General features: G+C 51.1%; 2 protein-coding genes across 2 annotated transcripts in view; one reads left to right on the forward strand and one right to left on the reverse strand.

Moving 5' to 3' along the window:
* FHOD1 (formin homology 2 domain containing 1) overlaps positions 1–9,598 on the forward strand; it is a 36,792-nt gene extending 27,194 nt beyond the window's left edge. Inside the window, exons 12-22 of the mRNA XM_069085761.1 lie at positions 978–1,093; positions 1,287–1,900; positions 2,495–2,650; positions 6,751–6,933; positions 7,184–7,303; positions 7,426–7,587; positions 7,709–7,899; positions 7,989–8,181; positions 8,264–8,423; positions 8,501–8,695; positions 8,913–9,598. Coding sequence (XP_068941862.1) covers positions 978–1,093; positions 1,287–1,900; positions 2,495–2,650; positions 6,751–6,933; positions 7,184–7,303; positions 7,426–7,587; positions 7,709–7,899; positions 7,989–8,181; positions 8,264–8,423; positions 8,501–8,695; positions 8,913–8,995 — 2,173 coding nt within the window. The 3' untranslated portion in view covers positions 8,996–9,598. The remainder of the gene's footprint in view (positions 1–977; positions 1,094–1,286; positions 1,901–2,494; positions 2,651–6,750; positions 6,934–7,183; positions 7,304–7,425; positions 7,588–7,708; positions 7,900–7,988; positions 8,182–8,263; positions 8,424–8,500; positions 8,696–8,912) is intronic.
* TMEM208 (transmembrane protein 208) lies at positions 9,433–14,104 on the reverse strand. The gene is made up of 6 exons (XM_069085773.1): positions 13,959–14,104; positions 11,504–11,599; positions 10,725–10,784; positions 10,472–10,608; positions 10,202–10,286; positions 9,433–9,778 (listed from the first exon to the last, which is right to left on the reverse strand). Exons 1-6 carry the CDS (start codon positions 13,962–13,964, stop codon positions 9,641–9,643), a joined length of 522 nt encoding a protein of 173 aa, XP_068941874.1. The 5' UTR covers positions 13,965–14,104; the 3' UTR covers positions 9,433–9,640.
* Positions 14,105–14,123: the final 19 nt, after the last annotated feature.

Below are 14,123 nucleotides of genomic sequence, written 5' to 3' on the forward strand. Positions count from 1 at the left end.
GGCCTAGCAGACAGAATAGTTTAACTAACTATATACCAAGCATCCCCTAGCCCAGTTGAGAAAGACCTTGGGATCATACATAGTAGACCTTTTGAATCCAAAGCAGTGATATTACTGTTAAGATCTACCCTGATACAGATCTGAGGAATCAGGATGGTGGGGAAGAGCTTCAGCCCAGCTCAGGTCCCGATGCCTAGCTGAATGACTAATGGAGATTTGGGATGGCCTGGGGTACAGATAGAGAAGAGACCTAGGGATAAGCAGACGGCCAGCACCTAAGAGGACACTGGAAAGAGCCATAGAAGAATAGGTCTTCGAGGCTATGAGGCACTGCCCTGATAGGATGAGGCTGAAGAAGGGAGCTAAAGATGGGTTACCCCAGAAGGGTAATGGTGACTACATATGTAATAGATAGCCCTAGCTCAGGACTGTGTCAAGGAAGGTGCTAGCCCTCCACCTTCCCTGAGGCCCAAACAAGAGCTTGTGGGCCTCAAGACAAACCATACAAAACCATTTCAAAAGGGAAAAAAATGTTTTAAATGCAGTTGAGTCCTTGGCAAATGAGAAGAGGGATGGTGGGGGGGGGCCTTTCCATTTAAGATCCTGTAATTGATTGCCTAGTTCATTTCCATAATTTTACAGATTAGGAAAGGGAGACCTATATCTAAGTGACTTACCCAAAGTCACAGTTATTAAGTGGCAGAGGATTTGATCCCTGGTCCTCTGATGCCAAAACCATGCTCTCTGCTCAGTGCATGGGCTGCTATTTGCATGGGCTGTGTGTGCCCGTGCATGTATGTAGGGTGTGTGTGTGTGTTTGCCAGGAAGAGTCCTGGTCCACGGAAAGTAAGCCTCAGTTTTAATAGCAAGTAGGCTTGCTGCTAGCTGGCAGGGGTGGGCCTCAGTACTCTAGGAACTGAGGAAGGCAGTCTGGAGAGGGACCCAAGTATTGGGCACCAATGGGAGCTCTCCTGCAGAGCCCGTTTCCTGGAGAATGTGGCAGCAGCTGAAACCGAGAAGCAGGCTGCCTTGGCCCAGGGTCGGGCTGAGGCCCTAGCTGGGGCCGTGCCTGATGAGTCAGATGGACACCCAGGTGAGGAGTTGTTGGGGAGGGCTGGGAGGTCACTTCCCCAAGGACTCCTAAGGCAGTCCTCTTCCCCAAACTGAATCCTCTCTGTCCCCTAGTAGGAGGAGGTGGTAGTATTATCCTTACAAACCCAAGAGGGGAACTCTACCTTTGGCTTGTAGGGTTACCATGGTGATGACTTTCTTTCCTATCTTCACAGACCCCCGAGAGCTGTGGAGTACCCCAGAGCCAGATGCCACCCCCCGTACCCCTAGTACCCCAAGAAGTCCACTTCCCCGACCCCTGATCCTAGCCCAGAGAAGCCTGGAGTCTGAGGTCCTGGTCCCAGAGGCTAATGTCATCTCAGAGCCCCTCAAACCCCAACCTTCTCTCCGCATCGGAGACTTAGACTTCTCTGACCTAGGGGACGATGAAGACCAGGACTTATTGGCAACTGAGTCACCTGGGGCTGGAGATGTCCCAGCACCACCACCCCTCCCTGGGAATCCTCCGCCCCCACCCCCTTTGCCCCCAGGATGTCCCCCACCACCTCCACCACCCCTACCCCTTGGAGGGGTGCCCCCACCTCCTCCACCCCCTGGGCTACCCCCACCTCCACCAGGTCCTTCGGCCACTGATGGACCCATCCTCCCTCCTAAGAGGAAGACTGTGAAGCTGTTTTGGCGGGAGTTGAAGCCTGGAAAGGTAGTCAAAGGTTTGGGTCGGTTTGGCCCAAGCCCTACCCTATGGGCCTCACTGGAGCCTGTGACTTTGGACACTGCAAAGTTGGAACACCTGTTTGAGACAAGAGCCAAGGAAGTGATGTCCAACAAGGTACCTCCCTTATCCTCCCAATGTAAGGGAAACCTACAATCCCAGAATTAAGACCTGGAGTAGACTACAGATCTTTGAGTCCACTCCCTCCATTCAAATGAGACAGTAGGGTGTGCTGGGAGGACCATGGACTGGGTGTCAGAGCACAAGGCTCCAGTCTTTTTCTTCCCCCCCCCCTTGAGCCTCACTTGCTATAAAATGGAGAGTTGTCTATCCCTAAGATGGACCAGATGGACTCAGTGAAGTCACACTCATTTCAGAGCCTAGGAAAAAGTACCTGCCAAGTTAAGCAACAGGTCATTGGTTACCCAGGGAGTAAGTGGTAGAGCTGGGAACTAAAAGCCATTTCTTTAGACCCGAGTCCAGGTTTCTTTCCATTGTACCACACTGTTTCTGTACTCCCAGGATTACCAGGACAATGTATGCCCTTCCCTGACCCTCTGAAGCCTTAACCCTAGGGAGGAAGTAATGGGCCACCCTTCCCTGCCTCTGCCCTCCTGGGGCCTAAGCCTAGATAGATCCATCCCCTGCTCACCCTACACACCCCCAGCCCCAAAAGCTGGCTCCCACCCCAGCCTCGGATGACCCTTACAGAAAGCTGCTGAAGGCCGACGGACAATGACAACAGTGCTGGACCCCAAACGAAGCAATGCCATCAACATCGGTCTCACGGCGCTGCCCCCTGTCCATGTCATCAAAGCAGCCCTGCTTGGTTTTGATGAATTTGCTGTCAGCAAGGATGGCATTGAGGTGTGTTGGGAGTGGGAGTTAGGAAGGGGCCTCCAGGGAGGGAGGCTGTGATGGAAGGATGATGACTAGTCTGGAAGAGTGGAAGCACCACCCTCCATGGGCCCGAGGTCCAACACCATCCCAGCCCTCCAACCCTAACCAGCCAGTTGGGGTATGCACCAATCCTAGCTCTTGACTTAGTTACCAACGAAGTCCCTTTTCCTCTTAAATCAGCAGAGAAATTTTTAGTAGGAAGGCAAAGGGGTGGGGGGGAGTTCACACAAACCCTTAGAAATAATATAAGTTTACAGAGAAAAATCCTTAAATTCAGAGTTATACTTCAACACTGATTTCATGGGTCTGGGAGAAGGGAACACCGGAGTCAGAAGCCACCTGGGGCTGTATACCAGGTCTGGTACTCGGCACCTGCAGAGCCACAGGCAAGTCACTGCACACCTACCTCTCTGGGCCTCAGTCTCCTCATCTGTACAACGGGAATCACTCTTAGACTACCGACTTCACAGGGCTGGGAAAAACACTTTGCAAACCTTCACACTTCATTTTGTATCATGAATGATCTCATCCTGGCTTCCCACCCTAGAGGACCCAGTGGATAGGAAGGAGGCTCCCTTCCTGTGTTCCCATTTTGTAGATACAAGTGTTGCTACACTGTTACCCTCCAGACTCCCTGCACGGCCGGCCTCTCCCCTTTTTCAGTTCAGCATGGCCTTGACACCTTTATCTCCACTTCCTTCCCATGGGCATATTACCATCCTTCATTCCAAACTGTGATACTTACACACGGATGATACTTAAATTATCTAGGTCCCTTCCAGCTTTGGGGCCTCCTGTTGTGAGGAAGATGTTTTCTAAAATCTGAGTGATATTGAAATGGGGCCAGGAAAGCTTTGTCCCAGATGGCCTTGGGGGGCATGGATTACGGGACGCCTTCATCCTTGGGACTGTGTTCTCTGAGGAAATTGGAGAGAGCCCGGGCCTGGAGACAAAGCCCTTGCTTTCAAACCCAAGCCTTCCCACTTCACAGACATATGCACATTCATTTCCCCTAGGAAATTTGGTTTTCTTTTTTGCCAAATGAGGATGCTAGACTTGACAGACTCTGAAGTTCCTTCCAGCTCTAACTCCCACCCTCCATATCTACTCACTGAGTCATACCCCTCAAGGAAGAGACTGAGACAGGAGTTCTAGTTGTCTCCTTAGCCAGGTAGGACAACGGGCTTATTGACTGGCTAATGGATGGATGAGTTTGAGAAGGAAACCATTACTCTTAGATATCTCAGTGAATCATGACACATAATGTGCCTTTGGTTCACCAGAGGGTCAGTGGTTTTCTTATCATAATTCACTCATTGTCCCAACTAATAGCCTGTTATCCTGAGAATGCTAGGTCTGGAGTCAGGGAGACCTGAGTTCAAATCCAGTTTCAGACACTTAACTAGCTGTGGGATCTTAGGCAAGTCACCTAACCTCTGTGCCTCAGTTTTCCCCCATCTGTAATAGCCTTACATTACAGGGCTGCTGTGAGGGTAAGATGAGACATTTGTAAATGATTTTTTGTGTTTTGCTTTTTGGAGGGGAGAAGGTAGCAATTGGGGCTAAGTGACTTGCCCAAGGTCACACAGCTAGTTTTTGTGTTAAGTGTCTGAGGCTGGATTTGAATTCAGGTCCTCCTGACTCCAGGGCTGGTGCTCTATTCACTGCCTAACCTGGCGGCCCCAATTTGTAAATGTTTTGCAAACCTTAAAGTGCTCTCTAAATGCTAGTTGTCCCATCAATATGGGCACTACTACCCACTGTACAGAGTGCAACCCACTGATGGCTTCTCATCCTGTGTGTGGCTCTTATCCATGTTCCTCCCCACCCCACCCCCACCTCCATAAACCCACTGCAAGGGGTCTACTTTACATACCAGGGACTTTATCACCAGGATATCCACGGCACAAAGAAAGCTGTCCACAGGTTATCCTGGGGACTTGATACGTGACTAGCCTGCTTCTCTGTCTTCCTCTTTGGGATTCCAAATTGGTCATATGTTGGTATCTACTCACACCAACCTTGACCTTTCACTTGCTTCTTGGGGGATGGATCTGCCACTTTAATTCTTTGGAGATATGGCAGATATGGAGATACCTGTAGTCATACAACAGCCTATAGTTAAAAAAAGATGGGTTATTTGTTTCTTTTCAGGATTATGGAAAGAAGCACACATTGTCAAATGAAATTCAGCCCATTCTCTTCTTTGTAGTGTACTCCAAGCTTAGCTCCTTGACCATCTAGGGGCTATCCATCCATCTTTGTATCCTGGGTTGGCCAACAGACATTCTTCATCCACTTGGCTTTTCCCTAGGTAGAGTTCAGTCTGACCACACATTTATGCTGCACTTTAAGGGTTACAAAATGTGTTTCTAACCACAAACCTGTGAGGTAGGTAGTACAAAGATTATTAATACTCTTTTAGGAAACTTGGAGGAAGGGACTTGGCCCAAGTCATCTAGCTAGTGAGAGTGAGTGCTGAAATTCCACCATGGGTCTCAAGGCTTCTGCCCTAAGAAAAGTCTGCTGGTTCCAGGCAGGGAATAACACTGGTGTTCTTCCCAGAACTTTATGTTTGAAGTTTCTCTATGACCTGGATGATGCCAGCTGTCCCTCTACTCGCCCCATCCCCCGGGCTTTGGATAGCAGCTCCCTCTCATCTCCTTCTAGCAACATAACTCAGTCCCAGCTCTGCCCACAGCTCCCTCTAGCCAAAAGTAGATTTCCCAAAGAGAAAGGTCATTTGGTCCACACCTTTCCTTTTACAAGCAGGGAAACTGAGGAAGCCTGGAGAAAAGGCTGGACTTCAGGGCTCAGAATTCACTCAGACCCCTCTGGTTTGGACTTGTGTCTATGATAGAGGTAGAAAGCACAGGACTTGGAATAACTGACAAAATCCAAGGATTCCATCCCAGGGATCCTTAATCAGCTCCCGGATGGCCAATACACATTTCTAGCCAAACCTGACTCATCTTCCCAGCTGACCACTAATCCCGTGCCTTTGTTTCATAACGTCACCTCTCCTCAGATTCTTCATCTTCAAGATAGGAGTGGGGTGGTATTTAGACCAGCATTCTAATGTCCCTTTCGCTCCAGTGATCTACAACCGTTTCTAGCTGTCTAGACCGTCTCATAGTTTTCCCACTAACCAAGAAGGGTCAAGGTCCATGATACTGACACATTAATCAACCTCCACCTGCGGTTTTCCAGGTTCCACCCAGTCCCCCAAAGGAATAATTAGGTGGTCATCATACATCTTCCCCTCACTGTCCTGGGAAACATTTGCATTTCATACATTTTAAATACATAATGTATATATAGCCATATGGTCAATTAGTCACATACTACATAGTCATATAGTACATGTCTGTCCTTCCTACCTGCCTATCAAAAAGGGCTATTTCTTCACACAGAAGCACCTTAGGAGTGATAGTTTTATCCTCCTGTTAAGGGCTAGCAGTTAACTGCATAGATGGCAGTGGCTCAGCAGGGTCACGGGAACAAATCTGAAAGAAATCAAGTTGGGGCAGCTAGGTGGTGCAGTGAATAAAGCACCAGCCCTGGAGTCAGAAGGACCTGAGTTCAAATCTGGCCTCAGACACTTTACACACTTACTAGCCATGTGACCTTGGGCAAGTCACTTAACCCCAATTGCCCTGCCTTCCCCCCTCCAAAAAGCAAAAAAAAAAAAAAAATTATAAGTTTTGGGGTGGCTAGGTGGTACAGTAAGAGTGCTAGCCTCGGGGTTGGGAGGACCCAGGATCAGTTCTGGCCTCAGATACTTAACACTCACACACAAAAAAACTAGCCGTGTAACCTTGGGCAAGTTACTTAACCCCAATTGCTTTATATAAAAAAAAAAAAAAGAAAGAAATCAAGTTATACCTGCCCTAAAGGCTCAATGGGCCAGATTGGGCAAATTGCTTTACTCTCTGGGTAGGTCTCCTCTCCTCTAAAATAAGGGGACTGGGCTCAGTGCTTCCCATCACCTGTCCAGCTCCAAATCCTGGTCCTATGATGAATCAGGGGAGATACAAGTTGGGAGGGGTGCCATGGTGTATCCACAGAAATTGCTGACAATGATGCCTACAGAGGAGGAAAAGCAGAAGATCCAAGAAGCGCAGCTGGCCAACCCGGACATCCCACTGGGCCCAGCTGAGAGTTTCCTGTTGACCCTCTCCTCCATTGGCGGGTTGGCTGCCCGACTACAGCTATGGGCCTTTAAGCTAGATTACGAGACCATGGAACGGGTATGACTGAACTGATGGAATAAGCCAAGTTGGGTTGAGAGTTGGTATGGGAGGGAGCAGTGTGTTGGTGTTTTGAGGCTCAGTAGCCAAAAAAGATGGTAGAAGAGTCAGTTCTTTGCAGAAGGATTATCAATAAGTCTGTTTTTTAAAAACATAAGTTTTTTCAAATGATGGGACAAATGTTTTTCACATGCCTCAGGATCACAGGGTACAAGTCTAGTAACTGGGATTCCCTGTCCCTACCACCTAGGAGATTGCAGAGCCAATGTTTGACCTGAAGCTGGGGATGGAACAGCTGGCCCAGAACCCTACCTTCCGCTGCATCCTGGCAACCCTGCTGGCTGTGGGCAATTTCCTCAATAACTCCCAGGTGAGTGGGACCAGAAAGGGGGAAGAAACTTAGATGCCTTATACTGAGGGGGCCCAGAACTCCTAGAAGACAAAGGAGGGAAGGGAGTTGGGCATCGCAGGCTGAACCTGTGGCCATTTCAGAGCAGTGGATTTGAACTGAGTTACCTGGAGAAGGTGTCTGAGGTCAAAGACACCGTGCGGAGGCAGTCCCTGCTGTATCATCTCTGCACCCTGGTACTCCAGAGCCAGCCAGAGTCCTCAGACCTCTACTCAGAGATCCCAGCCCTCACTCGGTGTGCCAAGGTCAGCTGGGGGAAGTTAAAGCCCCACTGCCCCTCAGTGGGGGGGAGGGAGTCATCGTGGGCAGTGAGGGGCGTGGGGGGCAGCTGCCTGCCTAGGCTATGGACCGCATCACTGCTTCCAGGTGGACTTTGAAGTGTTGGCTGAGAACTTGGGGCAGCTGGAGCGGCGGAGCCGGGCAGCTGAGGAGAATCTGAAGAGCCTAACTAAACATGACCTAACGCCCGCCCTGCGTGCCCGCCTCACCCACTTTCTAAGCCACTGTGCCAGGCGCACTGCTATGCTCAAAGTGGTGCACCGACGCGTGTGTAACAGGTAGGATGGGAGTCCTGGGGAAGGGAAGAGGTGATGTCTTGGGCAGAAACTCCTAGGTCTGGCCTGACTGTCTGCCACATTCCCCCCAGGTTCCACGCCTTCCTGCTGTACTTAGGATACCCAGCAGAAGTGGCCCGGGAGGTGCGGGTGATGCAGTTCTGCCAAACGCTTCGAGAGTTTGCCCTGGAGTACCGGACATGCAGGGAGCGTGTTCTCCAGCAGCAGCGGAAGCGAGCCACATGCCGTGAGCGTAATAAGACCAGGGGGCGCATGATCACTGAGGTAACACTCTTTTCTGGTGGCCCTCTACCAATCCATCTGTCCCTTTTCCGGGCTAACCTGACCCTTCCCCACTCCTGTCCAGACAGAGAAATTCTCATCAGTTGCTGAGGAAACCTCAAGTCTGCCTATGCCAGTAGCTGTGGGGAGTGGCCCAGGTCAAGGAGACAAAGACACTGACGTCACCATGCGGACCATGTTGATCAGGGGGTCTGAAGCCCCAACTCACAACCGAAGGAGCCGAGGTAAGGGGGTGGGGGCTGGGGCTTTCAAACACTGCTTCCTTCTCTTCTGGCTCCTGAACTGGCCCCAATCTCTCCAGGCATGGCCCCAAACAACCCTCCTGCAGTAGCACCAGCGACTCCAGCAACATCCCCAGAGGAGACCCCAGGCTCTGGCTCTCCCACTGATGCCTCGGATGACATCATGGACAGACTGGTGCAGTCTGTCACCCGGAGCGGACCCCGGGCCCCGGCTGCACGGGAGCGAAAGCGATCTCGGGGCAACAGAAAGTCCTGTAAGTAACAGTCCTGAAAAAATATTAATGATGGGAGAAATTCTAGAGCTCATTAGACCAACCTTACTCACTTTACAAATAAGCCAAATGAGTACCTCAGAGGGAAGGGTTCCATTAAGGCACCAATCTATTACCACTTCCCACTTTGTTCCCCATTCCCTCTGGGCCTGTAGGGGCCCTTACCCCATTGCCAACCAGTGTTGTTTCTTCCTTACAGTGAGAAGGACCCTGAAGGGCGGCCTTGGTGATGACCTGGTGCAGGCATTGGGACTGAGCAAAGGGCCTAGCCTAGAGGTGTGAGAGGGGCATCCCCCACTACCTCCCACTCAAGGAGCCTCCCAGAGCATGGCCTCTAGACTCCAGGGAGGTGAGGGGGATGGGCAGTGGGGGAGAAGAGGTAGAAAATCTGGGCCCCCTCCTCCCAGTCATTTCATCACTCCATGTGCCCTGGGGGCCCAGGGGCCTGAACAGTATTATTTGCGTATGCGTGTGAGAGAGAGAGTGAGTGTGTGTGTGTATGTGTATGTGTGTGTGTGACATTCCTAGCCTAGAGGAATAAAGGTATTCCTTAACCAACCAGCTGTGTTCTCTTTCCTGCCGGAGGGTCTGTGAGCTACCAGGAGAGGGACTCAGAGCCCTGTAGCCCAGCTGGTGACTCCATCTTGGTACAGTGTGCTCTGTCCAGCAGGTATTCCACACCCCCCCCCCCCCCGCATGTCAACACAGATACACATGGCTCCCAGGTTTGGCTCTTTATTATAATAAGCCAGCCCCCTCCCACTGCCCACCCTGACCCAGTTCATCTAGATGTCCAGGTCCCATAGACTGCTAGTCTCTCCTGGGCAGTCACAGGGCAGAACCCAGGCATGGGATAGGCAGGGCCTGCCCTGACTGGGAGAGTCTCACTCAGTTCTGTAGCTGCAACCAGCCTTCTGCCATCACTGGCTACAACCTCTTCATTTGTCGGCGCTCCTGCCTTCGCTGGCGCTTCTCATTGGGCTCAACAATGGAGTTGGCTGACTCAGCTGTGAGCCAGGGGCTCAGGATGTTTACCCACAGGAGGTAGAGTGCCCGGCCTGGAGCCTATGAGGAAACGGGACAGGAAAGGACTTAGGCAAATTGGGAACACGGTGGGTTGTTGAACAAGACAATGGTCTTCCAGTATTCAGAGGGGAGGGCTGTGACCCTAGGTAGCAGAGCTGAGTGATAAGGGGCAATCAGGGCAGACAGCCAGATTTCAGCTCAATCTAAGTAAGAACTCTGTAACAGCATTTACCTTGGAAGGTGGTGAGCTCTCCTGAGCTCAGAACAGAAGCCTGGTGATTTGCTTGGTTCAGAGAAGACCCGTACCCAGGTTCAGGGGGCAGGGCAGATGAACTGAAAGGTTCCCCTCCACCCCCAATTAAAGGATCCTTAGAGTCTGAGCCCCCACCCCCTGCCAGTGCCAGGGCAGGACGCTTCAGCATCAGGCACATATGTCCCTCCTAGTCTCTCTACCCTACTTACCAAGAGCCAGAAGTACCACACATAGAGGGAGAAACAGCTGAGCACCTGGACAATGGCTGTCAACAGAATCACATCCTTCAGGTGCCTTGTGGGGAGGTGGAGGCAGGGAAGGAACACGGTCAGAAGCTGAGGTGAATTTAGGGGGCCCACAGGGATGATGGACTGCAAATGGCCAAGGATGGGTGACTGCCCTTGGCTTGCCCCCACCCCCGGGGGAAGGAGTGAGCCAGCAGCAGGTCTCGCTCACCTGGGCTGGCGGGGGACACTCACTCTGCCATTCCCTGCTCCATGTTGAGGTCGATGCCACTGTCTGCTAGAGCCCCATCCTCTGAGAAGACTGCCTTAGCCATGGAGCTCATGGAGCGGTAGCTGGCCCCATACACAACCAAGCTGAACACTAGAGCTGTCTGTGGGAAACACAGAAGATTAGCACCATGAAGGGAAGCTGGGAGAGAAAGAGGAGATCTTGCCAGGCTGTCCCTGCCCAGGGGTAGCTGGGGTAGGGAGGTGTCATAAAACATACCCAGGCCCAGAAAGATGCTGAAGAGTAGAAGACCACGAGAGTCACGATGCTGTAAATTGCCTGGAACCAGAGACGTAGGCAGCAAGTCGGGAAAAGGGGCAGAGTCCTCAGCCGGCAGCCCTGCTCTTTGCTGGGATAACCTTCCATGCTGACAGACACCCTTAGCAGAAACCAACTGTCTCCCTCCCCTCTGCTGGGGACCATAAAAGTTGGGGTGGGGTGAGAAGGAGTAAAAAGCTCTATGGACTCAAAGCCCCAGCACATCAGGGAGCTGGGGGTCCCTGAGAGTCTATACTAGTGGAAACGAACTATTCAGACCTGAGGAAGGAAGGGGGAGGTGGGTCATAGCTTTGTCCAGAGGTCCTGCACAGACTAGGCTGTACCACATCTCCTTCTCCCCACCCCTCACTAGCAGGTGATTTCCTGGATTTCCTCAGTTTGGTTCTAATGAAGCCCACACACAATAAGCTTCAAAGGGATAATGAATGCATAATCAATGGGTACTGCTCACAGGTTTGACCTTTCACTTCTCTGAAATGCTTGCGAAAGACACTCTACCTGTTTCTGCCAACTTCCAATTAACCCCACAGTGCTCCTACTGCCTAATATGATGAGCAACCTCCCTCCAACACCCACTGGACCAGCTTTTTATCCTCACCCAGGACTCAGGGCCCGGCATATACATAGCTCCCTCCCAACCCCAGGCCCATTCCCAAAGAGATGGGGATCCCTCTAATAACCCTCAAACCTCAGCATGAAGATGGGTAGGAAACACTCACAGTGGCACCCAGGATGATGCGGAAGTAGAATCTCAGGGTTTCCTTATTCTCTTCAAAGATCTGCTTCTTCCCCTTTGTGCCCACCTTCCCTTTGGGCTACAGGCAAGTCAGCAAGAATTGCAAGTTTAGAGGAGACACTTGAGCAGGCTCACCCCTGCCCCAACAAGCTCCAGGAACCTTTCATGCCTCCCTCCAACTTCTTCATTTAGTTCCTCTTCACCACCCCTCCCCCCTCAATATCTGGTCTGATTCACTCCAAAAGTCCATCCAGCCCATCTTCATCCTTCTGTGTCCCAATATCCCTTCTGGCAGAGGCTGGTCTTCATACTGCCCTTGGATATATGCCCTGATCATCCCCATCCACGACGGGGGGGTGGCTTTGGAAGGGGCATGAGTCCTTATTTTATGAATGAGGAAAACCAAATCCAAAGGGATAAGAGACTTGTCCAAGGTCACCAAGTGAGTAGAATCAGCTCTTTAACGGATCTTCCTAAAGCCCAGGTGTGACCATGTCACTCCTCTACTCAAGAACCTTCAATGACCCCATCTCACCTCTAGGCTTGGCATCTAGGATAAAACAGAAACTGTACTCTGTGGCTTTTAAAGTCTCTTACAACCGGTTCCAGCCTACCTATAGGCCAAGCTTAGGGCACATCACTCTTTCAAGGTCTATGCTCCAGCCAGACTGGCCTGCAATGTCCATCTCCCACCTCAGAACCTTTGCACAGCCTGTTCCCCAATGCCTGGAATGCCCTCACTGCTCATCTCCACCTAGTAGAATATTAGAATCCCTCTCCTCCTTCCCAGCTTGGCACAAGTACCACCTCCTACAGGAAGCCTATCATGGTAAATCCCCCATGCTCTATGTCATTTCCTTGGAAGAATGTATGCTCTTGAAAGCAGGAAATGTTTCATTTTTTGGTTCTGTATCTCCAACAAATGGCATAGTGCCTCTATACTATTTCACTTGAGATCGAAACAGTTCACATGAATTCAATTATCTCTGTGCCAATGGTTCTCAGATCTACTCATCCTGCCCTAAGGTTTCCTCTGACTGTCAGTCTATAGCTCCAACTGGCTATGAGACATCTCAAACAGGATGTCCCGTAGACATCCAATAGAAAGAACTCATGTTCAAAACTCATCATCTTTCCCCTCTAAGCCCTCCCCTCTCCTAACTTACTTCTTAAGGTAGTGGTCACTACCATCCTCCCAGCCACACAGGCTTAAAACCTGGGTGACATCCACAATTCCTCTTACCCAACCCCCCAATTTCATTTTCCTTACTTCATGTACACACACACACACACACACACACACACACACACACACACACACACATACCCCTTTTTCTCCTCTGACACTACAACCACCCTGGTGAAGGCCTTCTGGTTGGGGTTGGCCTCTGCCTCAAATCTCTGCCCACTCCAGTTCAAATTCATTCAGCTCCCAAACTGATCTTCCTAAAGTGAAGATCTGACTGTCACCTCCCTATTAAATAAACTCCAGTGGCTTCCTATTACCTCTAGGATCAAATATAAAATCCTCTGTTTGATGTTCAAAGCCCTTCAAACCCTAGCCCCCTCCTACCTTTCCAGTCTTTTTACACCTCATACACCAAACCTCATACATAGGGTATATCCCTGGCCACCTTGCTGTCCCCAGAAAAAGTCATCCATCTCTCTGTTCGAAGCATTTTATCTGGCTGTCCCTCAACCTGGATTGCTCCCTCCTGGCTCATCTTCCTGTATACACCTTCAAGGCCCAGCTAAAATTTCACCTGAAGCAAGAAGCCTTTCCCGCCCCTCCCTTAATGCCAATGCCTTCCTTCGGTTAATTTCCTCCAATTTATCCTGTGCATAGCTTGTCTGCACATTTTTTGCCTATTGTCTCACCCAGTCCCTGCAAGTTCCTTGGGGGACCAGACTATCCTTTTCCTCTTTTTGAATCCCTAGTGCTTGGCACTGTGCCTGGCATATAACTGGAGTTTAATAATGCTAGTTGGCTCAACATTCTTTGACAGAGCAGGGGCTTAACAAATACTTACTGATTGAACATATACTACCTTGGCATATTTCATTCCTTTGGCTCTACTCCCCACGTTGGCATGTTCTATCCCTTTGGGCCCCCACCTTGGTACATTCCACTATGCCCTTTGCTCCTCTTGGGCCCCCACCCTGGCACGTTCCACAAGCCCCTCGCTCCCCTTGGGCCCCCACCCTGGCACGTTCCACAAGCCCCTCGCTCCCCTTGGGCCCCCACCCTGGCACGTTCCACAAGCCCCTCGCTCCCCTTGGGCTCCCACCTTGGTACAATCCGTCACCCCCGTCCCGTGCTTTGGTAGGACCCGGTCTCCTTTTGCGACTCAAGACCATTTCCTTCACAGCATTGCTTTTGACAAGCTTGCCCTGACTTCGGTCCTCGCCCTCCCCCCCGTACCTCGTCTCATCCTTACCGCCATGATGTCACCGAGCCACCAACCCCGGGACGGAGAAGAGAACGAACGGTGGCGATGGGCCGCAGGCAGCACCAGCTCAGCAGGGAAAACGCTCCGGGCAGGGGAAGGGGGAGGGGAAAGGGTCAGAGAGCGATGACGTCATCGGACAGGCGACGGACGTGC

Source organism: Petaurus breviceps, unplaced genomic scaffold, assembly GCF_028583685.1.
Source record: "Petaurus breviceps papuanus isolate PSGF00001 unplaced genomic scaffold, PetGlider_PUasm1.0 176, whole genome shotgun sequence".
Classification (NCBI taxonomy): Eukaryota; Metazoa; Chordata; class Mammalia; order Diprotodontia; family Petauridae; genus Petaurus; species Petaurus breviceps.